At 33.7% G+C, this 27,613-nt stretch overlaps 1 protein-coding gene across 1 annotated transcript; it reads right to left on the reverse strand.

Annotated features, from left to right (window-relative positions):
• Positions 1–24,237: 24,237 nt before the first annotated feature.
• Positions 24,238–27,025, reverse strand: LOC145325253 (uncharacterized). Its single transcript, XM_080168185.1, has 4 exons — positions 26,597–27,025; positions 25,247–26,274; positions 24,660–24,976; positions 24,238–24,406 (listed from the first exon to the last, which is right to left on the reverse strand). Exons 1-4 carry the CDS (start codon positions 26,697–26,699, stop codon positions 24,352–24,354), a joined length of 1,503 nt encoding a protein of 500 aa, XP_080024311.1. The 5' UTR covers positions 26,700–27,025; the 3' UTR covers positions 24,238–24,351.
• Positions 27,026–27,613: the final 588 nt, after the last annotated feature.

A 27,613-nucleotide genomic window follows, 5' to 3' on the forward strand; every position in this document is an offset into this window, starting at 1 on the left:
TGTTTGATAATTAAGAATATCTTACTTTTTTAAAAACCAAGCAATGGCGATAAAGTTTGAATTTTTAACATTAATGGCTTTTTTTAGTTTATGTTAGAAAAGTTCTATCAATTTTAATCTATGCTAAAATATTCCTGAAGTAAATAGGTATAAATTCACAAGAAAAACTGTGTATCAATATTAACAAGTAAAAATTGTAACAATGTTGTCTGTGAAAGATTAGACTCACTGTGGGCTACAATTGAATCAAGACAAAAGTAAGTGCCGAGCCCTGGGACATATGTAGGGTGAAAATATACATAAATCCTTGATGATTCCAGGTGGAGACAAAATATTTTAGCGGGGTCTTTTGGTTTTTTTTCAATTTAAAGTTCTGAAAAAAAATTGAGAAAAATATGAAAATCTTTAATAAAAAACAAACAAAAAATAATTTTTAATATTTTTTTTTATTTAAAGATACAAACAACTTATATAAATACTATAAGCTTTAAAAAAATTACAATTTTCAAATTTAGACTTTCAATATAAAGATTTGTACAAAAAACCTAACAACAAATTCTAACATATTTCTGATCAACATAGCAATAAAACGTCTTTTGCAAAATCTTTATCATCAAATATAAATAGCACTTACTAAAGACTTTTTTTCATTTAAACTTATACTTTTCACATTAATTAACTTTAAAGATTGATTTTTTTAAAAAGAAAGGTTGCGTGATTTTTTTTATTCATAATTAATTGCCTAATTTTGAGATTCAGATAAAAAACCTTACTGCTTTATATCATTGGATACTCTACTAGCAGCGGCTACGCCTCTAGAGGCATATAGGGACCCTTAGGTTGGGGGGGAAGACGAACCCCCCCTTACAATTACAGTTTTTTTTAATGAAAAAGTTAAAAACATTTATTTTGGAGAGTTGATTCTCTTGGGATAGTGATGGTACCCTTCCCCAAAATAGTAATAAACCTTACCAGTACATATAAGAAGCTACCATGTAAAGGAGAACCATATTGGTTCAGTGGTTAGTGAGATCCCTTGGTGCACAAAGACTCACATAGAACGTGTTACTTTATTATAAAGATACATATATACACAGAAACTCTACAATCAGAGTATGTATGTTTGTTCATCCGTCTGTATAAAAACATTACAGAATATATTTATTTGGTACTAGCGGCTACGCCCCTAGAGGCCTTTAGGGGCATTTGAGAGGGGAAGAAGTGGTTGAATTCTACAACTAGATTTTTATTTTAGACTTAAAGTTATTTTTGGGTGTGAAATGGGGTCCTTTTTTAGGGGTTGATTTCTCCTAGGATGGTGGAGGTACCCTCCCAAAATAAGTTATAAACCTTCCAAGAACCAATGAGAAGCTACATAGAAAAAAAAGAACCATTGATCATTGTTAATTACTATTCAGGGATCTAAAGGGATAAGACAATGACCGCTAAATTGATTTACATTCTCAAATATGATACATGAATAACCCTTCTGTATGTTTCAGTTAATGGTTGAAATGTTGGGCACTTGATTTAATAATCCAACCAAACAAAAATCGCAACAGGTCTCCTAAGTAGTTAAGCCAACGAATAACAAATTCCTATATCAAACTATGGGGACTAGTCTAATAAACAGCCCATTGTCCCATCTCGCTCTGATTAATATATTTTTGTATCTGTATGTTACACTTGCTATTTTCTTTATTTGTATTCTTTTAAACTTAAGAGCTTCACTAATTATGGATGTTGTCTTTTTCCCTTGTTAAATCCAATTACCTAATTCTGGATATTCTTTGAGGTTGATAATTACAATTATATTTTATTAAATGGAAAAAGAACAATTTAATCATAATTCAAGATAAAAATTATTTTATCACTAGCGGTTTTGCCCCTAGAGGCATCTAGGGGCCCTTGATAAGTGGGGGGAAGTTGACCCCTCCCCTACTTTCAGTTTTAGTATGCAAAAGAAAAAGTTTTTTTTAAATGTTGGGTAGGAACTAATTTTTTCTAAACTCAAAACTTCTCAGGACCATGAAAAACTTGAAACAAGAAGAACTCTATCAGTTAAGCGGTTACAAAGAATCTTCGGTACCGACAGACACCCTCACACACACACACACACACACACACACACACACAAACAAACAGACAGACACAGAAACTGTTACTTTTATATAAGGATTAATAGACACTAAACTACTCCTTAATATGTTAATCCTATATCAGTCTAAAAGATAGGTCAATAAAGAAGAACCAAATTGGTCCAGCGGTTAGCAAGAACTTCAGGCACAGACAGAAAAAACACACGGACATCCTATCTTTTTTATACAGGGATATAACTTTTAAACGATAAGAAAATTTTTTTTTCCAGATGATATTTCTCTCCCTGCTTTAAAGCACTATTTATGATACAAAATATATAGATTGATGTCTGTTTGTCCATCTTTCTGATGCTCAAGAACTGATATGGTTCTTTTTTTACTTTACTATGTAGCTTCTCATTGGTCCTTGGAAGGTTTATAACTTTTTTTGAGAAAGATAAGAGAAATCTCCCCTTAAAAAAGGACCACAACACACAAAAAAAACTTTTTCTTTTTAAGCCTAAAATAAAAATATAGTTGTTGAATTCAACCCCTTCTTCACCTCTTAAGTGCCCCTAAAGGCCTCTAAGGGCGTAGCCGCTATAGCAAAATAAATATATTCTGTATTGTTTTTATACAGACGGATGAACAAACAGACATACTCTGATTGTAGAGTTTCTGTGTATATATGTATCTTTATAATAAAGTAACACGTTCTATGCGAGTCTTTGTGCACCAAGGGATCTCACTAACCACTAAACCAATATGGTTCTCCTTTACATGGTAGCTTCTTATATGTCCTGGTAAGGTTTATAACTATTTTGGGAAGGGTACCACCACTATCCCAAGAGAATTAACTCTCCAAAATAAATGTTTTTGACTTATTCATTAAAAAAACTGTAATTGTAAGTTGGGTTCGACTTCCCCCCCAACCCAATGGCCTCATATGCCTCTAGAGGCGTAGCCGCTGCTAGTAGAGTATCCATTAATATAAAGTAGTAAAGTTTTTTATCTGAATCTCAAAATTAGGCAATTAATTATGAATAAAAAAATCACGCAACCTTTCTTTTTAAAAAATCAATCTTTAAAGTTAAATAATGTGAAAAGTATAAGTTTAAATGAAAAAAAGTCTTTAGTAAGTGCTATTTATATTTGATGATAAAGATTTTGCAAAAGACGTTTTATTGCTATGTTGATCAGAAATATGTTAGAATTTGTTGTTGGGTTTTTTCTACAAATCTTTATATTGAAAGTCTAAATTTGAAAATTGTGATTTTTTTAAAGCTTATAGTATTTATATAAGTTGTTTGTATCTTTGAATAAAAAAAAATATTACAAATCAATTTTTGTTTGTTTTTTATTCAAGATTTTCATATTTTTTTCAATTTTTTTTCAGAACTTTAAATTGAAAAAAAACCAAAAGACCCCGCTAAAATATTTTGTCTCCACATGGAATCATCAAGGATTTATGTATATTTTCACCCTACATAGGTCCCAGGGCTCGGCACTTACTTTTGTCTTGATTCAATTGTAGCCCACAGTGGACTTATATGATATGAAATTATTTAGTATTAGGATAGCCTTTTTTGTTGAGAATTATTTAAAATTATTCTTTCTAACCTTCAGTTATACAATCCATAGCTTTGCTGAAGGAGTATTTTTTCCCGACACCTGTATATTATCCTGTTAAAGAAGCAGGCAATTATAACAGGATCAACAAAATCAGCACGCTTCGGGCAGTTTTATTTGTCATTTTTGAATGAATGATAACTACAATGAAAAACAATATTATTATGAATGATTTATTTCAAATTAAATGGTAGATAAACAACTTTGATTTAACTACATTTGAAAAAAAAAAACATAATGATTATGACCATTCAAGAAACAACATTTATAAGTATAAGCATTACCGACGAACCTAGGAAGCTATTTAGTATTTATCATTGGTAAAGAGAATAAGTTCCACTTTCTACCAAAACTTTGAGCTCTCCAAAAGTGTTACAAAATTATGTGTAAACAGACATAAAAGGTGGGGTATAGACTCATAGAGTAGCTTTGACATTTAAAGTTCAGTAAACAAGAAAGCGTCATGCGAAGTTTTGATTACTAAGACACTATTATTTTATTATATAAAGTAGTAAGGTTTTTTTTGACTGTAGCTTAAGATTTCGATAACTACTTTTCCGATTGAGTTCTCCATTCTATGGAAGCTTCAAATAGATCCCAGGGTCGTTTTAAGCTATTTATTTTAGATTTAAGTCTTTTGGCGTTTTTTTGCTTTTCGGTTTCCTTCGAATACAGTGCTCCTAGACGCTAGAGGCCCAACCGCTAGTACTTATAGGAAAAGAGATAAGCCGTTTTAAATAAGAATCATAATGATGAAAAGCATTGCTTTCAATTATTTTAAATTGATTTTCACATTATCCCAAACTTTCCCATGCCGGACCATTAGTAAATAAAATGGGGTTAAATATTGGGAGTCAAAGTTAGTGATAATTACAGCCGCTAAACAATTGTTTTAAGCCGCCGCCACCACCTCTCAGAGATAATTAAGGGGTTAATATTGAAATTGAAAATTAAGGTCGCTTCTATTTGTCAGTAAAACAAAAGTTCGATTATGTATGGTAGTTTTTTTAATGTGCCTAGTCTAGCACAGAAGATAGTTAGACATAGGAAAATAATCAAAATTATTTGGTTGTAAAAAGAATACAACTTATAACGTAGCTACGCCTTTTAAACTTCAGCGGATATATTAACCCCTAAAAGTTTAAATTATGATATAATAATGATTGTATACCACCCGCCACCATTTAAATGACAAAATTACCCTAACCACAAAGTTGGGTAGAAATTACATAATAATGTTTACTGCTTATTCCATTTGGGAGTTATGTGCCTTAAGAGGATTCTCCTATACGTTCAATTTCTTATTCTTAAAATCTCTTGTTGGTCGAATAGTCATTTTTTAGCGAAGATTCTCTAAATATCAACTCTATAGATTAGTAGATCTGTATTTTGGTTGATATTGTATGCACTATGATATGTGCTAGCAATATTTTATTCTATTTTGAATTAACTTAATCGTTTCCGACATAATATTGACGTGATATTTTGAGGCTATTCTTTTAACAATATACATACATGTAGTTTATATGTATGGCTTTGACAAAAAGTGGTCATGACTAACAATGTATAGACATATGGACAGTCTAATAACATTTTAACTATAATTACTTTTTTTTAATACGACTTTTTGACAGGTCTGACTTGTTTATAAATATAAGAAATAAACAGTAGGACTGTACTTTGAAAGGCCTAGGGTATATTGTTCGGCATGATTTCTTATTAACTGTCTTAAATCTAAATGTTTTAAGAAATTCTCCCACGAATCAGTGAATAGAACGCCCAAGATGACATCAGTAAAGCTACTCGTTGACTCGTTTTCAATGTAAAAAGGGTTAAGAATAAATCAGCAAGAACAATTGAACCCAAAACTACAAAAAAGATGAGAAAATATAAGTCAAAATTTATCTTGGTTCATACACAAAAAAAAGACACATGGGAAGGTTTATTACTATTTAAGGGGAGAGTACCACCCCTCACGCAAGAGAAATCGTCCTTAGAAAAAATTACCCTTCCCGTCGATTTTTTTATATTATTTTCTTCTTTAAACTAAAATTTAATTCGGAAAGGGTCAAATCCCCCCTTCTCCACTGTAGATGCCCCTAGAGGCCTCTATAGGCGTAGCTGCTAGTATGTACATTGTACATATATGATTAAATTTTTGGTTGCCCTTATCTGTTATGATTAGAGGGCGGCTAACTTTGTGCAGTGGTGACATAAAGACGTATCACAAAGGTAAATGGATTGTTAAAAAAACATAAAACAAAATAGATATAATGTAGATTATAAACAATGGTGGAAAATTTAGGACTCTGGTAGTTTGTACAACCCAATTAAAATTTAGCAAAAGTCATAATAGCTTGATTTATAGGTTTAAACAAGTAGTATTATAACCTTTAAAACAAATAATTTAAAACTATACATGAGATAATTTTGTCTATTTAATACGTCGTCCGTTGGCTCATCCCTTAAGATCCATTGGTAAGGGCTTAATGAACGACATGTTTTTATAAATCATATTTACATTATTTCTACATTTTTATCTTCTAGTTAACTATCCCTTAATGTGTGGTGTAAACGCATTGACATATATATTATTTGAAAACTAACCCATACTTATATCTTGAGGCTATAGACTTGTGATCTGAGGACATTATTCAAAGTTTTGTCACACGCTTTAAATTTCAATTAGTCGAACCCGGTATTAGTGTCGGACTGATTATGACGTAACAAAAAAAATTAGCCAATGAGAGGCCCTTATGAATTTTACAATTGGTCAATAATGTCCTCTCATTGGCTATTTTTTTTTGTTACGTCATAATCAGTCCGACACTAATACCGGGTTCCAATTAGTCATTATGTGAACCATTAAATTTATAATTTTTAAATTGAAGATATTGGTAATTTTATGAAGGGATAATTTTGTTTTTTTATTTATCAATTTTTTAAATTTCTAAAAACTTCATTAACCTTTCCATTAATTCTAAAATTATCAGCAATAGTCACTTAAAGTATAATTTTGATTTTTTAAATTCAAGGAGATTTTATGAAAATTTTGAAAAAGTGTTGCCCCTCTAGAGTATTTTTTACACTCTATTATTACATTCTGTTGTTGCCCCTCTAGAGTATTTTTTACTACCTCCTTCCCAAGGTTTACAATTTATTTACAGCAAGCAAACAAAGATTACCAAAATCATTATCTATATGTGGGTTACAAATTGGGATAAGGATTCGAAAGATAGAACGATAATTTATTACATGTATTGTTTAATAGGCAGTTGTCTGTAAATACGAAAATTAAAATATCAGTTTGGTTAAATATTTCTTTATTTTCCAATTTACGGATCGCCCTTAACATCTAGGGGCTCAGCATTCAAAGGCGTAGGACCTATTTAAAGTTTCTAAAAATTGGAGGACTTTATCTGTTCAAAATAGCCTAAAGCATGCCCAGGATTAATACTAGGCTTCCTGGTGAAATAGTTAAGCACATACAACTTACCACTTTGGTCTTGTCATTTAATTTTTTTTTGGCATTTATGAATACTTATTCCTGTTCTTAATATAATTACTGTGTATACAAATTGTAAACTGTATGTTTACTGTTATAAAAAGCTTAGTGTAAGTATTTAATAACATTTGTTCATTAATTCTTTTTATGTGTGTAATAAAGGCATTTCTCTTTGAAATTGATAACATTAAGAAAACTGTTTTAGGTAATTAAAGAAGCAGCTTATAGTGCCCATAAAAAAATGACGCCATACATATACAATACAAACGACTAATGGTAGGTCAGTATACATTTTACTATTGGTCAATTAAAATTCATACTGGCCTATCATTGGTCATTTGTACTGTATGACGTCATTCTTTTACAGGTACTATAAGCTACTTAAACTTTTAAAAGTTAAGAAATTAAGATACATAAGAAAAAAAACTTTCATATCCCTCTTTTCCCTCAAATTTAACTGGAAACTTGTGGGGCTAATAAGTAACCAATATAACCTAACCTCAAGTAATATACAAACAAACGAAAAATTACATCCACCCCCCTTTATTTTAAATTTATTTCAAAATAAGGGAAATGGGTTCTGTACCTACACTGGGACTTAAAGGGATTTTTTTGAAGATAATTGCCATCCCAGAGATATGTAACTAGGGAAATTGTCATTCTTGTTTCAAATCTAATCCCTAATCAACATATTATAGGAGCAATCAATTACCATAGGATTCCAAGAGAATTATTAATAGCCCCTGTAACTTTTTGTTCTCTTTCTTTTATTTGAAAAGGTGATTTTTATTGCTTAAATTGAGCTATTTTTATAGAGGTGACTTTATATATTATACTTTTTAGAGTAAATGTTTCAATACAGAAATATATTATATAGAAGACAAAAATGTAGTTGAAATATAAAATAATAAAGTGAGTCAATATAAATATAAAAAAATCCTTTTAAAAAGATAAACTACACTTTTTGCTATTTAAGATACTCTGTTTATTCCTTTGTCAAATGGCTAATATGATTTTCATAACACAAAAATAAAGAAGTATTAATTATTACATCTTTTAAGGGAATATATTTTTTCGCTCAGGTTTAACTAATGTAGATATTATTTTTTTGTATTCGTTGCTACTTTTGAAAGTTGTTATCCTTGTTTAATCGAATGTTTGATCCTATAACTCTAGTTCGCAATTTTACAGCACCTATAAATTGTATCAATGTTGGTGGTATTCTTATCAAGTTTATTTAGGTGTCCATTCTCTTAATTATTCAATTAATATTCTAGCAGAATTGGGACCAATAAATTTTATCCTAATCGATAGTGGTGTTGAAATCAAGAAGGCGTAATTTAATTGCCTCACTTTTTGTTAAAATAAAAAAATCTGAAACAAAAAAGAATAAATGTAGAAAGTGTAGATGTTCAATCTCTTAAAAGAGCCAATAGGAACACGACTTGTAACAAAAACCTTTTTAAGGATTCCTAGCGGCTACGCCCCGATAGGCCTCTAGAGGCCATTGAGGTGGGATGAGAAAGTTAGCCCCCTCCCCCATATACTTTCAATTATAATTATGGTATTTTTTGGTTATTTGTCTTAAGAGACTGGTGGTGCCCTCACCCAAAATATCTATTAACCTTCTCGGGACCTATGAGAAACAACACTGTAAAGGTTTATCAATTACTTTGGAATAGACAAATAGACACACATAGTTATTTCTCTTATTTTATCCATACAAAAATTCAGCTATAGTTAGATTTCTTAAGATGAAGATTTGTTTGGCTGGGTAAATTTTGAAAGTGCAAAAATTTCTTCGCTCGTATTATGGGATTGAATCATAGGTGACTAAAAGTTCAGCTTTTCAAAATGAAATACTCCGTTATTAATGCTTTTCAACATTGTACAGCAGGTATTAGCAGGTATTGTTAATAGATTAACCTTTTTCAACTGGATAGTTAAACTAAAGCAATAAAAGACAACTAATTCTTAATTTTAGTGTAAAGCAGGTTAAAAGTAACAAGGATGGGGTTTTAAGTTAAGACTCTAAAATTAGAGTCGGTCCGTACATACAGTCGTCTGTTAGAATGTTAGAATTGTCTTATAGATTTCAAACTTTACATGACGTTCCTCTAACGGTAAGGTACGATTTGGGAAGCGTAGCAACTCTTTCATTACCAGAAAGTCCGCATGTCCATTGAAAGCATGCTTATCTAAATATTTTGACAACAACTTTTGTAAGATATAATTATTCTTTTTATCTGATTTTGGAATAATGATTCCTAGGACAACAAGTTACAATATTATGAGCGAGGCATCTCAATGATCAAATCCAAAAAATAAAATTATGTTCATTTACTGTATCCTGTATCTACGCAATTTTGCAACAAATTTATGTAAATTTTGTTTTGACTTACAAATTAATGTTCTACTTATTATAAAAGGGTCTAAAAAGCGGAAAGAAATGGTCAAGAAATGTGTTTTTAAGTGAAAGCAAACGTAAACTCAAATACCTATGAATGAGTATATAAGTATAACCAACTTTAAAGTGAATAAGAAACAAAAACAATCAAAATAGTAAAGGGAATAGTCAACAACAAAAAAAATTAAAAAAAAAACCTTACAGTTATAGAGAAGCTTCACAACGAAAAAAATTAGTGGTTTGAATGGCTAAAGTAGAGAGACAATATACCAATATATACCTACAATATGCTTACAACTGACTCACAAATTGTAATAAAATCAAGGCATTCTAAGACTTGGCTTTTACAGTTTCTGCCTTTGCAATGACTACTAGATGCCATGTTCGTTAAAAGGTGGTGTAAAAAGGCGGATTCTGGAATTTTTCAGGAGAACAAATTGTGGTACTAAAAAGCTTATGGGGGGGGGGGGGGGGCACAGTGGGATTTTTGGTCATTTTTTAAATTTCCTCAATTTTGAGTTAAATGTCCCAGGGGCTAGTATTACCATTCAAAAGTTGCCATGCAACAGATTTTTTTATATACTACAAAATTAGGCAAAATACAGCCGTTTTGCTGAACGTGGTCAAAGGAATATTTTTAAAAAGTGGATTTTTTCATTAAAATCATCATACATTGCTTTTCCTACTATTTCCTAGAGTAAATTGGTGTAAAAATCTGATTAAATGATATGTAACAATATTTCATTGATATATACAGATGTTTCTACTTTAAAATGCAAAGAAAAATAAGAAAAGTTGTCATAAATCTGTAATTTAAAATCCAAGAACACCTAATATTGCATCTTAAAATAACATGTATTTTTTACGTTTAAAGGTATTTCTCACTTGGGGCTACGAGGTGCCAAAAGTTATTTAGGCCCTGATTAAATTCAAGTCTTCATAATTCATGATTAGTTCATAACTCTTGGCACCTCGTAGCCCCAAATGAGAAATCCAGCTTAGAAAATAGATACTGTGAAGTTGTATTAATACAAATTAAATACCATTATGAAGTCAAACTACTAAAAATTTATATAATTTAATAACACACATATTTAATCTTTAAAGGTTACCTTTCCGTTTTTAATAGCGAAGCTATTCTGTAAATGATACGTCTGTCTGTCGGTACATCTGTCCGTTAGAAACAGTATTAGGGAACGTGAATTTCTCGGCTGCTATTTAAAAGACTTTATTACCATACTAAGAAGCATCCAGATTATAATTTACTAAGTCCTTCAGTCTATCGGTAATGGTCTGACAACCAGTTGATTTATATTTTAACAAGGATGACAACATTTATAAAAGCAAAGCTCTGAAACGGGGTGACAGACAAACATTAACTCTTGTAGAGCGTGAATATGTAAAATATATATATAAATAAGTCTTGTCAAAATTTTTCATAAATTTGTTGCAAAAGTTCTTAAATATAAATTACTGTTTAAGGGTATACGGACATTGTTAGGAATTGATTATAGAGATGCTTCGCTTATAATATTGTACTTATAATATAAGGTAAAAATCAACATAAACGTATGGACATTATGGTTATGATTATAGGGTTGATACGCTTTACAGAACTAATACAGGAATCAATAGAAGAATTCTAACATGCCTAAGTTAACGAAAAAGCTAACGTTACGGACGCAGGGACGTACGGACTGACCCTAATTATAGAAAAGCTTCGCTGTAATTTTAGATAGACAGCTTTTTTTTTGGGGGGGGGGTAAAGATTTACCTCATTGATGGTAATCTACTCTATATAAAACTAACGTCTGCGCCCCTAGCATCTAGGGTATTCGCAGGGATATAGAAGGGCAGAAAAATAGCTTAAAACAATACCCAGGCTTATTTATAAAAATGAAATAGCCTAAAACCATCCTATAAGAAGCTTCCCTCCAAAGAAGAACCATATCGGTTCAGTGGTGAGTGAGATCCTTCGCTACACACAAAAAAAGCTTAGTACTTTATATTATAGGATATACGGAAAACATATATATAATGATTATTATGAAGTAGTTTTAGTAACAAAGGTGCTCAATTTTTATAAATGTGCGTATGTCTTCCTTTCTGTATTTCTGAAACATTTAAATTAAATTTGATTTCTAAGCCACTATTTTTTTTGTCTGTCCTTTAACTTTGTTTGAAATACTTAATTTATTTTGTTCTTTCCTTTCAATGGCCTTGGTTTCTAAATTTATAGTAGTCCCTAAATCCACTTTTATTTACTGTATTACTAAAATTTTCCATCCAACTATTAAAATTTGAAAATTGTAAGGATGACAACATCCATTAAAGCGAAGCTCTGAGACGGTGTGAAAAACGAACATTAACACTTATAGATTGTCATAAATAATCAGAGCATAAATGTATAAAAGTTGAACATAAATGTAAGTAAATTTGTTGAAAAACTTAATAATTACAGGATAATTTTTAAGGACATACTTACATTTTTAGGACTTGATTATAGAGATGCTTTGCTTATAACATTGTACTTTGTTGTCCTAGAAATCAGTATTCCAAAAATGAGATCAATCTGATAATTATATCATATAAAAACTTGTTGTTAAAAACAGTTAAAAATTGCCATGTTAAAAGTGGACATTCTGGTTATTATTATAGAGTTGCTACACATTATAATTCGTGCGTAACTACTACAGGAATCACCATGCAAAATATGATAAGTTTGATAAGACAATTCTAACATGCTTATATTAACGAAAAAAAGTTATCCGTTCCAAACAGATTGACAGACGTACGGACGGACCCTAATTATAGAAAAGCTTCACTTTTAAAAATGATTTTACAATATAATAAGGATGACAACATCCATAAGTAATAAAGCACCAAAAAACTTAGCATAAACAAAAAGGCAAATTGAGTTATAGAGCAGTTGTTTAACATAAAAAGAGAGAGATAATATGCAAAAACTCCTTTGAAGCATGACAGATAAACGGACAAGATAATGTATAGATTAGATGCACATATATTTTAGCTGTGAAAATTACATTTCCCCCATATAATTACGGACTGATATCATATGTTATATTTTTTTTAATGTTTAAAAAGTCATATTTGATAAGTAATAGCAGATAATGAAAAGAAAACGATCAACAAGGAAGTTAAAAAAAACTTTTGTATAAGTAATACCACGATACATTAAAAAAAACTCTTAGATATCCTATAATATAAAGTGGTATGCTTTTTTGGTCCAAAGATTAAGATCTCAGTGAATACTGAACCGATTGGATTCTCTAAATTAATCCTGTGTTGGTTTTATGCTAATTTATTCTCAAATTTAAGACTTGGGATGGGTTTAGGCTATTTTTCTAGCGCTTCGCTGTCCCTTTTAATAAAAGCCTCTGGACTCCAGAAGAATAGAAGAATATATTTACTATAAACATCATTACTTAAAATCAGTATCGAATTGAGAATGCATATAAAATCTTGAAGAACATCACATTTTTTTCCTATTTTGTATGGTGTATGTTTGCAGGGCTCGGCAGCCTGTATACCTCAGGGAAACCATTTACAATTTTAAATATCAACTGAAAGTTCGAACCTGACCCAAGTATAACAATCCCTTTTATCAAAAATCTTTTAAAGCATCAAAATGGGTTTAAATTTACGGCTTAGTCACAGCTGATGCGCAGCTGCCGAGCCCTGTATACTATTTATTGATAACTTAGAATAATATATTATGTATATTAATCATATACACCTTAAAAACTCTCCAAAAGTTTTAATTGAGGTCTCAGTCGATGTTAAAATAATTTTTTTTTAATATGAATAATATCAGAAATTTCGAACTTTTAACTATATGAGTAGATTAGTTCTAGGGACATTTTTCTTATATAAAATCACAATAATATGTATATAATATGTTATATTACATAAGCTATAACCTGTATATGAAAGGTTTTAACTTTTTTTTTAGATAAAATAAGCTTTTGTTGGTATTTGTGACTCATAAAGTTAAAAAATCCCCAAAACATCCAAAAAACCCACTGTGGGGGGGGGGGGGGTGGTTGAACCCTCCATAAAATCATTACTCCTGAGAGAAAGGTAGTTTATTGGTCTGTTGGAAAAATACTTTTTAAATGCCTTTTTTTTGTAACAATTTCAAAGGGAAAATGCTTTTTTCACAAAAAAATAACATCTACATATGTATTAAGAAAGGTGCTTTTAATATTTAAGGAAACAAATTTTCTTTATATGGATAAAGAAAATTGGTGATTAAATTATCTGTTGTAAAATAGCGTTTTATTTAAGATACTTTTGTTATGTATGTTAAGCATAACCAAACATAACAACTAACTTTTAAATGTAGGATAGTAAACTTATAATTAGAATATTTCTAAAATGTTTTTTAACTGCAAGCATCTTCAAATTTAAAAATTCCTGAATAATAATTAAGAATGGTATGACAAAAGTTATTTAGAGACCAATTATAAATATTTAGAAATGCAAATAGAATAACTTACTTACAAAGAGTATCTTTTCAGAAAGGTCATGGTAAATATTTATAGTAGCGCAGCTACTCTATACCATACTTTGTGTGTTTGTCTTTTATTTAGTGCGTAATAAAAAAAGACGTCATACAATACTAATGACCAATGATAGACCAAAATGTATTGTAATTGACCAATGGTACTGGCCAACCACTGGTCATTTGTATTGTGGGGTATAGTCCCTTTTGTATCTACGCCTCTTAAGGGGCGTGTCTTCGTATTTTCACATTATCTTTTGATAGGTTATTTTAGGTTAGGTAATTGGACGCAGCGTTAGAGCCCCCCCCCCCCCGCTTGGACTAGAAATAGGAGAAAAGCTACTGTGAAAATACGACGAAAGAGGCAATGTCACGAAAGGGTATATAACAGTATTGTTTGACGTCATTTTATACCAGGCACTGTAAGCTGCTTTGTATTTATGAAGTATTCAGCTTCTAATAAAGATTAAAAGTTATTTTTTTGTGAAAGTCCTATGAATTATGACGCAGTTTGGCCACTTGCATAAAGAAAAGTTCTCAATTTTCAAGAAATGTTGAGACCAGCAATATTTTACCGTATATGTACAATTACTCTTTGGTAAATTTCACTAGCATATTTTGAAATATTTTTAACATATTTCCAACTAACTACTAAAGGATGCAAAAATTGCTTTTTCAATCTCTCAAAATTTTGGATATTTTCAATTTTCCTAAATTTTTACATTTTTCTTGAAAAGTCAAAGGGTTACTTTAAAGTTATCCAATGCAGAAGGGGGGGGGGGGTAAAGGAAAATAATATTAGTAGCCAAATTTTGCAAAGGGGTGGTCCCCCCACTTCCCCATTTGTCGGATGCAAAATTTGAGGCAATTTGAAGTAAATTCTTGAAGATTAATTTAAAAATTCTTATACTAGGTGGTATACACTGGACTTGAAAGTTACATGGACAAGTAACTATGTTTAAAATCGAAGCAGCTAATAGTGACTAATAAAATATGATGTCATACAATACAAAGGACCAATGATAGGCCAGTACACATTTAATTGACCTATGGTAAAATGTATACTGGCCTATCATTGGTCATTTGTATTTGCTGCTTTTTAAAAAGCATAAAAAGTTACTAGTTTTGTCCTAGCATGGAATTTAATAGTTATTTACTTAAAAGCACAGCAGACTAAAACTTTTGGAGTAAATAATCAGAATATAAATGTTTTCATAATTTTACTGTATAATCAGAAAATGAATGTTTTGCAGTGCCAAACAGTTTTCACTTTGTTTTCCTATCCTTATATCCCAAGAATAACATGGTGGTATATTGTGGAAATATTTTAAAATCCTCAATTAGCAAGAAGGCATGTTCATGCAGGGATTAGGGATTATACAAAAGTGTAAATAGTAATCTAATAAAATATAGTCCAATGAGAATAATGTGATCAAAATCAATAGGTTTAGAGCTCAAGATTTCTTTAAAAAATAATATGTCAAAAGATGATCACAGAAAAGGTTATCCTTAAAGACAATAAATGTATAAATATAGAGGTATAGCCAGCTAACTAACCGAACCCCCTGTTGGGGACCTTGTTCGTCTGCTATCAAATTGCTTTCTTTTCTTTGGCTGCGTTAATATTCCCGCCGCTAAAGTCCCAATTGAAATTCGGCACAGGGTCTTCGGGGTGGGAACATATAGTTATTTAACCCCTTCCCCCTCTATTTCTAATGTATAAACAGAGGAATTAAGGAACTCTGTTGTTTAATATTTTACAAGTCAAATTGTATCCCTAATTCTTGGTTTAAGCTATTACATAGAACTAAGTAAGGTTAATCAATCATAAGTACCATGCTTATTTAGAGAATAATCAAGTCCGCAAAAAAAAAGTTTGGTAGAATCAATAAATCCCAAAGAGAAACTGATAGTACTAACAATTATATATTCTCAAAATAATTATACATACATAGTTTTATAATAGCTAGATCTTATTGTAAAATTAGAAACATTTCATATAATTTGATAAAATTCTTTTTTTAATATTTCAATTTTTGTAATGAATAAATACAATAAAAAATAATAATTTAAAAGTAATAAAGGTCGTTTCTAATACTTTGTCATAAATAGTGGCTTCTATCCTGAACTTTAGGGGCTCCCCTTAAAAAAAAATATTTTATTTTATTTTTATGGGGTAATAGCATAAAACCTACCCTCGGCCAATATAAAAACTCCCCTAAAACTATTAAACAATTGGTCAAAGACATTAGCAGATAGACAGATTTACATCCCTAATCTTTAGAAAAAAGTTTTGAATTGGCACGTGCACTGTTTGACAACATATGATTTTTAAATTTTGGCGATTGATAAACTTTTAAATTGTGGTAGATATGATGGCACACCTACTAATTTAGGGGACGAACTTTAAGTAATAATAAGAATGCTAATTTAAGGGTTGGATCATAAACAAGAATGTAAACAATCTCTACTACGCAGCTTGGTAGTTGTTAATAAATCATAAAGTTTTCTGAAAGGTACAACTCGTGTAGACTAACAATGTCTGAGATCTTTAGCATTAATCAAAAATAATTTCATGATGGGCGATGCCAGAAGAATGGTCCAAAACCACCCCAAAACATTTCTTATAAAAAATATAGCTTTTCTTTTTCGTTTTAAATACTTCAATGAAAACCTCACATTATTATTTCATAGCTTGAATTCCAGAAAAATCCGTTTGGAACGTGTACCTACTCAATTTTGTCATATTGTCCGAAGCTCGATCGAAATAAAACGCGGAAAGACTCGGAACGAGTAAATCTGTTCCATCTAAAGTAACCCAGAAGTTTCGAGAATGGTAAATTTAAAGGATTTATAGGAACAGAATAAGTTCTTTGTCTTATGTGCTTCATTCGAATCGTTTAACAAATTTTCGTTCATCAATCTTAAATAAGCACATTTTCGATAGAAAATTTTCGATAAAAATTCACAGTTGAACGCTTATTCGTACAATTGAAACGTTCGTTTGTCGATTTTTTACGAAAACGTGCTTAATTTTGAATCTTAGGTAATTCTGATTTACATACCGGACGAGTTCTTATATTCTATATTGTCTTTTCCGTTCTGATTCTAGAAATTCGTAAAATTTGCTAACTTTAAACTTCGGAAAAATGGCTGAATCGTATCGCAACCTTTACAACAGAGTGTTCAAACGAGACCACCAACCTTCAAGATGTCTTGTTTTTCATGGATTTTAACAATCATACGAAAAAACGCAACTTATATGCAGACGTCGAATTATTTTGATCTTGAATAACCAAACATCATCACCTTGCTTGGTGTAAAACCGAGTGACAAAAACTAATATATTTTATTTGCCTATGTGAACAAATCTCCGAATTGAAATGAAAACATACTCTTAGAAAATCACACACGGCTACAAACATTATAATTTTAAGATCTTCAGACACACATTCAACTACTCTGAATACAGAAATAAACAATTTATTTAGGTAGGCTGGTTCATAACTTTATTAAACTAGGAATGTAATCAAATATTTTTTGATACTAGTTAATAATTCGCGTAGTGCCACGTCTAGATGGCACGATAATCCTCCTCATGTCGATTGATATCTTGAAGCATGGTGGACAGCTCGGCAGCCTGTGCGGCAGCTGGCCTTTCAGCAACGGGGCGACAGTGACGCAGGTTACCCTCCACCCAACCATGGTGGTATAAGCACCTGGTCAGTGCCCTCTTTAACTCGATATTGTCAGTATTTGTAGCCCTACTGATCATTTCCTCCTTTATAAGATCCAAACGACTTTGCAAGGCATTGTATAACTCCTCGTTAGCGGTGAATGACATTTTAACTGTGTACTAGTGAGCAGTGTATATCTAACTCCCTACTCGGCAGGTAAAACTAGTTTCCTCAACTAGGTGTGGCGAACAAACAGTCAAGCCACACGGGCAAACACGGCTTAACTATTCAACCATATAATTATCTTCTAAAGACCACGTTTAGTTACAGGAAAAAAGAGATAAATAAATTATCTGAACAGAAACTATAACGGCCGGGAAAGAAGTAATATCTTAATTAATCTGATGAAATATAAATGTAATGATTTAAAAAACTGCCGTTATAACATGAATTTTAAGGATGTGTCGTTGGATGTGTGAACGGATCACCCCACAGTCGTTTACGAACGAGAAACATATCAAGGTTGCTGCTGAAGTAGCTAGTCTAAGACAACACTTCACTTCCAGAATGTACTTTCCAAATATTGCTGAAATTGATACCGAAACCCGCGGAAAACTGGCCATGAAAAAACATCGAATTATTTCTCGAAAAATTCTATAAATTTTACTATGAAAAAATTTCATAAAATAAATGACTAACTCATTCTTGTTGTTTCACTTATATTAATTTTCTTGAACATAATAAGTTATTACAAGTATTGGGATGACTATGACATATATAAAAAGGCTGTGATGACTGTATTGTTTTTGCACTGGTATAAAAACTTGTTGAAAAAACGCTTACTGATTGAAAATAATGCTTTTATACTGAATTGTACGTTATATCACAAGAAATTTTCGTAAAAAACCTTTATCATTAAGATATAGATTATTAACAAAGATCCAAAATGTACATGATTTGAATATAATAAGTTTCCAGATTTCTGACATAACTGATAAAACAGGTACTAGATTTAACACAGTATGAATTTTCAATGGCTAAGGTCCTTTGTTTCTTTCATGGTAATGTCATTAATTTAAAATAGAAAAAACCGACAACTTGTCGACGAAAATATCCGTCGATACATGTCGTGATTCGAATGGGTCGAAATATGTCATTCAAAACGGAATTATATCATTATCTGCCGCCGAAAAAATTTTTTTTTTTTTTTTTAAAAAACAAACTTACTATTCTAACCTTGAAAAGTCATGATAAAACACAAAGGACTTAACCTATAAGGTCGAATATTTACATAAAATAATAATTAAAACTCAACGGAAAAATCATTGATTTGGCTAAAACCAAGAACGAAAAGCGTCGGTGTTTCTTGTGAAACGTGTGTTGACGATTCCGTCGTCGACGAATCTCGCCGTTCGCTGTCCTCCTGTGAACGGAGAATTTATCACAATATTGTGAAAAAGCCCAGCTCTATTTGTGTGGCCGTTTATCACCGGCTGGCATGGGAATAATCTTTGTGCTGCCGACGTAGGCATGTCTTGGGGCCGCTGTGTTATAATGTCCTCGTGCCTGCTTGGGGACGGGCGCCGCGAGACTTGGGGATGGGAAGCCGACCTAGAATTTTGCGCCCCGCGATAAATTGGTTGACCGGAGTTCCGCGCAAAATCCGTTATTTGTGGATCGTCCTGCATTGTAATGCACCGCGACAAAGCCATTTGATATGGCTCCGTCATTTGTCGGTACATACGGGACATTTCAATCGACCGCCACTTCCCCTTATCCCTCAACGCCTCGTCCGACAAGCCGGCCTCGCACGCTGCGGAAACCCCAGACATTTTGCAGGATTTTCGGCCCACAGGGCCGAAATATCCTACTTGACGGCACAATTGCGTAATATCGTTCAAAAGAGTCTGTGGCGAAAGTTGATACCTGCCGTCAGCCACAATTTGTCTACCACCTGGCAGCCACATGGTAGAAGTTCTACAGAACAAGAAATTTTCATCCAGGATCCCTTCTCCCATAAACTGGAATCCACATCTGCGGTAATACTTCTTAATCAGTACCACGGGACACAAATCTCCGCCCTCTGAAGCCAACAGGTTTGTACATCCTTCATGCTCTTGATCATTCTTCCTCTTTGGGTAGATCACTCGCAGAACTTCCACCCCGCCTATTTGATCTTGGCTTATATGACAAGCCCTCACTTGATCAAGATCGGCGAGGCGAGTAAATGTGTGGAACTGCAAAATTATTGCCACCGTCGCTCGGAAAAAAGGCAGAGGAATGTCCCAGATGGAGTCATAGTCGTAAACTATCTTGCGCATGATTGCTGTGAGAACACCCTTAGGAATGGGCGTGGCTTTTCTGACGGGGGCGCGTTCCGTTGCTGCTCTTCTCACTGCTCCTTCCAATAGCCGCGACACACGTTGTGAAAACTCCGAAACAGGCTGATCTATTATATATGACCATGCCTTCAAACTTCCACAAACTTGTTTGAGAAAAGAGTAAGGCTTCCTTATATCCTCCAGATAATGGATGAAGTCCTGCAACACCCTTTCCTGGAACGTGGTTGCCGGTAGATTCCTCTTGCGTAGGTAGGCGAGAAACACCTCCACTACCTGTGAATGTACACTCGTGGTAGACTGGGCGCGGGACGACGTGTATAGTTTGGCATCTCGGCTCTTTGTCGGCGATAAGTTCAGGCCTCGTGCTGCCCTCATGATTCTCAGAGCTGGCCTTTGTGAAATCCGAGCAGGAAGACCCTCTCCGACTAAAAATATAGATTAAATTAACTATAAATCTAAGTAAAAAACGGATTTCTTACACGTTAAACACCTCTTATGGAAAACGTTATTCATCCAATTGGATGCAAAGAAAAACCTGCGTCGAAACCGATCATTGTACGTTAACAAAAAACTTTTTGTTCGTTGTATCATAGATCTGAGATTAAAAGCTATCAATCCTAAAGCCGAAAAAACATTTGATTCCTGTCTTGCTACCCGATTTTGATCATATGAACAAATATACTTGCCTCTCATAGGTCTCTGTTGCCCTCTGGCCCGATAAGCTGGATCAAATCCGACGCGACCCATTTTAAACTGATTGCCGCAGATTCCTCTAATAAAAAGTCTGAAATGGGTATACAAATATGAGAAATCAAATAACAAATCTCCGAAAGACTAGTTTAATTTGTAAAAATTCAATATACACAAATATGAATCCATTCGGAATCTACTAAAAAAGGCCAAATATTAAAATTGTAAACCCATTTCTTGAAACAGCCACAAATATATATTAAATTTTCAAAGCGTATCACAGACTAGAATAATTTTCAGATTGCACTTTCATGGAAAGACCGAACGTTAACAAGATAGGGATGAATATAAAAATATTTATAACAAACCAAAAAGTCCAAAACAAGCAGGATTTCTCTAATAGGTATACATAATCTAATCTGCTCAAACAAACTAGCTGAATTTAGAATAATGTGTCTAAAATAAAATAAAAATGCTTTTCATGTTCCTACGCTTTTTTGGACTTGTATGGTTATTACAGAACTCTAGATTTACAAGTCAGATTAATACATAAATTAAAATAATTATATCTGCAAAGAAATGATATCATTTTATTGGGTACGAATGAAAAATATCTTTGAGTCCTACTACATCTTTCCGTCATGACGAAAAAATAAAAATTAACCTCCCCTTATGATCTAATACAGTCTTATCTGTATATTTACTCAAATTTTTTCAATGAAATATCGTGGCCCAATAAATGAAACATTTCTATTAGCTGAAAATACACAACTCAGGTCTTAATTAATAAAGCTATCATAGAAAAATTACAATTCCCTTTAAACATACAATCTGCTGCTTCTGATGTAAAAAAGGTCTTAAACACAAAAATTCTTTTTATGAAAGACTTAAATTTTCCAGCTTCAATAAACTGCGACCAAAAACAAGCAGACTGCCAAAAGGGAATAACAAACACGATAGTGGCGGACGGTATACTCAAGATCTTATGTAATGCTGGAACTATAACTTTAACTGGAGGACATATGTACATGACACGCCTATTATCCAATTCTTGTATAAAAAAGTCAGTGCCTAATGCCGTTTTATCCGGCAACTTTGAATAAAACGCCGAACATTTTGTATTGGCCGCGCTGGCCATGAGATCGATTTCCGGCATAACCATAAATTTTTCACATATTAGATTATAATCCTCGAGGGCTACCGACCACTCGTCGGTGTTACTTACTTTAGATCCCTCGTCAGCGATTTTTAGCAACAACGTGCTCCTCCTTTGCCATACTGGCAAAAGGATAATGTCAAATTGTAGCTGGACTAACTTGATATTTATCACATGACGCTGCAGAATTTCTACTCTAGAGCCGCGGTTCAAAATACTAACTAAACCGCGATTGTCCGTACACCAAACCACTGTTTTGTGTCTGTTTTGCTGGAGAAATGATTCCTGTTCAAACATTTTCACAACTGCCAACAACTCTCGCAGTGTACTAGACTGCTGCATTTCGTCGTATTCAAATGGAAACTCTTTAATGAAACGAAGTTGCTCCGCTTCAAATACATAAGCTCTGGATTCGCTTGAATCAGAGACCATGATGGATTCTATCTGAGAGATGTCTAGAGGATCTACAGCTTCCAGCAAAACTGCCTGCTTCGCAGGTTGGATAATGTTGATGACAACATTACACTTGTTGACAGGTTGTCCGTTGAAACTGAAATAAAAACAAGAATATTTAAGTGTATATTCATATTTAACTAAACGTCAAAATGCAACCGAAATTAAACAAAACATTCGTAAAATGCCAGAGGAAAAATAAGACATAAAAATTTTTAAAAATGTTTCGAAAACTAAAAACTCGAATGTACACACCTTATTAGATAAACCTTCAACATTTCGAATTCTTGTAACATTCTATCGTTTATAGCTAAAGACCCGGACCACCCATGCTCCTGAACAGTCAATCCGAGTGTCTGCTGGCATGCTCTAGTCACCACTCTCATTATACTCCCATGAGAATGGAGAAGGTGACAACATACGCCAAGGATATGCGCTAATTCTTTGGCGTATATTACGCCAACCTTGTCAGCCTTTGAAATGGCAGCGTTAATGTCATTTGTGAGAATTATTATCTTCATTAGGGGAGCACTGATTCTCATAGAAATTGAGTCTAAATTAAAGCCCAGGTAACACAAAGAAGTAGTAGGCCCGACACATTTCGATAAGTTTAATGTCCAGCCTGTACTCTCGAACACAAATTTTATGAACTTAAGGCTAGCCAATCCTTTAATTTTAGACAGGGCTGAATTGAACGAGTCATCAACAAATGTTGACAAGTCTATGCCTCGAGCGTGGCAGAATCTTCGTATGGGGACTATCAGAGAATTCATTATGTATGTGGCTGGTCCTGACAAAAAATATTGCATTCTTATGGATCAAATTTTTAAAAAATATGTACAATTTAAATTCGACGCTCGATCATTTCTTAAGAAAAACACTACCAAAACGTAAAAAACACAAACTATACACTCGTTTTTTGGTTTTTGGTATGCATAAGGTTGTCAAATACATTTCATATTGTACTGATTAGGACAATAGACATCGCTATCCTTAGGCGTTTTAACACTTGCGCATCGAAATAATACCATTGATTGAATTAGGAAATAAAACAAAAACTAACCTGTGCCGAATGGCAGTGTTAAAAACTCATAGAACTCCCGCGTGCCAGAGGCGTTGACAACCGCGAAGCCGAATAAACCACGGAAATCTGGATGTAATGCCAAATGGCAATACATCGCTGAGATGTCCAACACGGACATCCAGCAGCCGGACGTGACTCTGGGAAGAACCATGGAAATATCCTCCATTTTCATAGAAACTTTTCTTAAACAGTCGTTCAGTGTACGTGACAAATCTAAACACTGACGTAATTTCACGTTACCCTCACTATCCAACTTTGACGCCACCGTCAAAGGGTTGACAAAATATGGTTTATAATCGACTTTCCTAACAATGTTCTCCTTAACCCATTTGTCTGTCTTTGCCTGAACGAATTGCATGTTTTGCAACGCGCTCATGTTGTTCCTAAGGTCTGTCGCCTCAGGAAGAGGAGTAACTATGTCCGGTTTATAACCGTCTTTTAATAATTCTAAAACGGAATCACTGGCGTTTAAAATCTGTTTATAAAATAACTGGGCCTTTGGATCATGGATCCCTCCTGCAACTGGACCGAAACCCAGATCTTGCAACCGGTCAATTTCTTTGTCAATAAAAGCCGCAAATTCTTGGTCAGATATGTCACTTAAAGAACTTGCGACTAAGTCACTGGTAACAATTTTAACAGAAGTATTGTCGTCGATTTCAATGTTACCATTGGAGTTAGAGTCAATAGTTTTTGTGTCAGGTAAATTATCGTTATCGAGTGGAGCGATAACATCGTCAATGAGGAGCTCCTCGGCTTTGGTAGATGGAAGTACCGCTATGGCCGGGGAACTCGAAGCCTCGCTTCAATCCTTCTTCTTAGGAGCTGTGCACTGGGAGGCTCTATGGCCTTGTTTCTGGCTGAAAATATAATTATCATGAAACCGGCTGAGTTTAACAACTAAAAAACTCTGTGCTAAATAGTAAGTTAAATTGCGAATATATATATATTTTTTTAAAAAACTAAACTATGTATTTTTCGAAAAGAAAAACTTCTTTGATTATCTATTGGCATATCCATTGATTGCCCGCGCAAAATCGAGAATTATCATTACAACTCATTCAAACTGGCAGCAGAAAAGAAAAAATATGTTAAAAAATTTTAAACGCTTACCAATTGTGGCACGTGCCAGTGAAGCGTTTCGCAGATGGCCTGGCCTCTCGCTCTCTGTCCCGTCTGCGCTTCTCACTTTCTTCATGCTCCTTGCGCAAAGTATTTAATCTGGTGAGCCTCTCACCCTGCAGAACTTCACGATTATCGTTGCAGGCAAACTTGACAACCACCGAGGGGCTGTTTGTAAACGTCAAGCTCATGTAGAGACTCATGAACTTGAGCAGCTCGATGGCCATAAGCGAAAACTCCATACTGCGATGGACGGTGGCGTGGGCCTCAGGGGGCAAATACAAATTGTAAAGCTCGCGAACTGCATCCTAAATTATAGTTTAAAATCGTAACAAATTCTTATAACACTTAAACGGTACTTAAATCAAATATGGTGGTATACCACAACAACCTCAAATATTACTTTGTTTAAATAAACTGCTCTAGTGCTTATTAAGATCTATAGTATTAAAGATAACCACAAGTCCCACTACCACATAACTTGTGAAATTAAAAAATTATTCGAAAAAACTGTAAAAAAGGAGAGAAGACTAAGACTGTGAACGATACTCTTTGTCGAATAGTTGTAATAATGTTACCTCGATATAATTCTGAACAGACAATAGATCGAGGCCAGTCTTCTGCATCAACCTCAAATAACTGGAGTCACGGCAATTCTGCGCATTGACCTCAGTTATTTTTCCCAGTCTGGTTTGTTGCGTAACAGCATAATGTACTAGGCAGAAACCGGGCGGCTTCGTTTTTGTAGGCACGCCTGCGACAAGTCTTCTGCTTGGTAACGCGACCATCTGCCAACCTTGGGGAAACGGCGTAGCCTGTTGAAAATTGGCTGCTTGAGGCGCTTGCATGCCAGCCCTCTGCTGCTGTTGAACTTGCTGTTGCTGGACACCGCCAACACCATTGCTGGTCGATGGTTGGGAAGCACTGGTGCTCTGCTGGTTTTTCTGATTTCTGTCGCTGACTAGCATGCGAATCACGTCAATAAGAGCACTGTTTGGTACCTGACCCGAATTATCGACAGACAAGGGCCTGTCAGCTGCTGATCCTCGGTCATGACATGTACCGCGTGGAGGCATGACAGACTGAGCTGATTTTGTCGGCACTCTGGGTAGTTCCTCCGACCTATGGCGTATGCGTTCGCCGTTTTGCTGCGGTTGTGGCCTAGCTGCCGCGCCTCCTGCCATGTATGGTGCCGCATTTATGTTAACGTTACTAAAATTCATTGCCTGATTCTGAGATGGATAATGAACTGGGCCAGGCCGACACTGTGGTAGATGCTGAGGGTGATGCTGTGCTACTCTATTAACATGATCATGTTGACCATATCTGGCCCTTTCTTGTTGAATGTACGATTGAGGTGCTGGAATGAGAGGTGTGGAAGCACGAAACGGTCTGGCACCCATTGGTGCATCATCACCTAGCATGGCCAACAATTCCGCTGGATCTCTTCCGTTTCCATCATTCATTCGATCCGCCTCCGCAATTTCATCCATCATAGGAGCTGGTTGAGATTCATGGAACTGCGCATGAGCAGCGTCAATCTGATCCTCTTGATCATGGACACTTTCGTCACTGTCAACGGCAGGATCATCATCTACGTCCGCTGCTAAAAATTAAAAAGCTATTTCCATTATCGATTTTCATTTATACATTGCAAAAAGGCTATTTTGAACGGTTAAAACTAAACAAAACATGTCCAAAATGAAAAAACCATGAATGTAGTCGACAGATTTGTAATTCAGCTAAAGTAAATTTATATATTACTGTGTCTTAAACAAGTGTATGCACGAGTCGAATGAATTTTTTTTTTTTTTTTTTAAAAAACAAGCATTGATGTAACGTATATAACCATAGGTCTATATCAAGATACGTGATTACAAGAAAAACTCTATACTTAATAGCCAATAATCTGTTAATTAAAATAATACCTGGAGATACAGGTTCGAAACCGTTTTCATCCTCAAATGCCGGCAATTCTTGGGCTATGTCACCCAAATGTGGCAGCTGCATTTCGTCCTCACCGTCGGCCATCTTATGTGTGAATATGCGCCGTACGAGATAGAAACAAAGGCTTATGATAAAAAATCTGAAAAATTATATATAATATAAGTCAAAAAATCTAGAATGAACTCATATAAAATTAAACAAAGCATTATAAATGAGAAACTATTGTTTAAAGGAAATAAATCGAATCGACATTAAAATTGACCCCTATAAAAAATTTTTTAGATTAAATCTTATAACATAAAATTTGAAATTTGAATCATAAAACTATCTATTATTGCCCTATCAAAAACCACGTGCATAAAAAACCGACGATTTATGAAAAGAAAAAATATATAAAGAAAATGCTATAAAATTAAAACATACTGATGAAAAAATTTAAGGGAGTGGGAGGGAGGGAAAAATAAATTTTTTAGAAAAAACTTAAACGATTAATATCACAAGCGACTTTGTAGCATAAATCTATGTTTCAACTATCCTTTATTCTTTATTCTTTCACTTTTGTATTTAGATGTTGTTCGTTCAATGGTCAGATAAAGAATGAAGTAAAACAGCGAGCTTTCTCTCGGCCCCTGTAGTCCGAGTGTAAGTGTGTGTGTGCGTGTGTGTGTGTATGACTACTTGCTTTCGCGCTCAGCTTGACAACAACCACCCCTCGTGGTTTTAATCTAAACTTGTACCGTTCCGTCTCACAATCTGCCTACCGCAATTGAGAAACTTATCTGGCCTGTACCGCCATACGTAGAGTCCTCCTCTACTACCACTCAGTTAAGAGTATATAAACGTGCCTGTACATCATTGTCGGCCCCTGCCGCTTCATATAGCCTGTATATCATTTATAATGCACGAATACGCCGCAAGAGGTACTCCCTCTATATTACGTCTCTCTACTGCCATCTAACGGCCGTAGCTGACAACTAAGGTTAATTTAATTTTTTCTG

This window comes from Acartia tonsa, chromosome 7 (genome assembly GCF_053477335.1).
Source record: "Acartia tonsa isolate MP-2025a chromosome 7, ASM5347733v1, whole genome shotgun sequence".
NCBI classification, from domain to species: Eukaryota; Metazoa; Arthropoda; class Copepoda; order Calanoida; family Acartiidae; genus Acartia; species Acartia tonsa.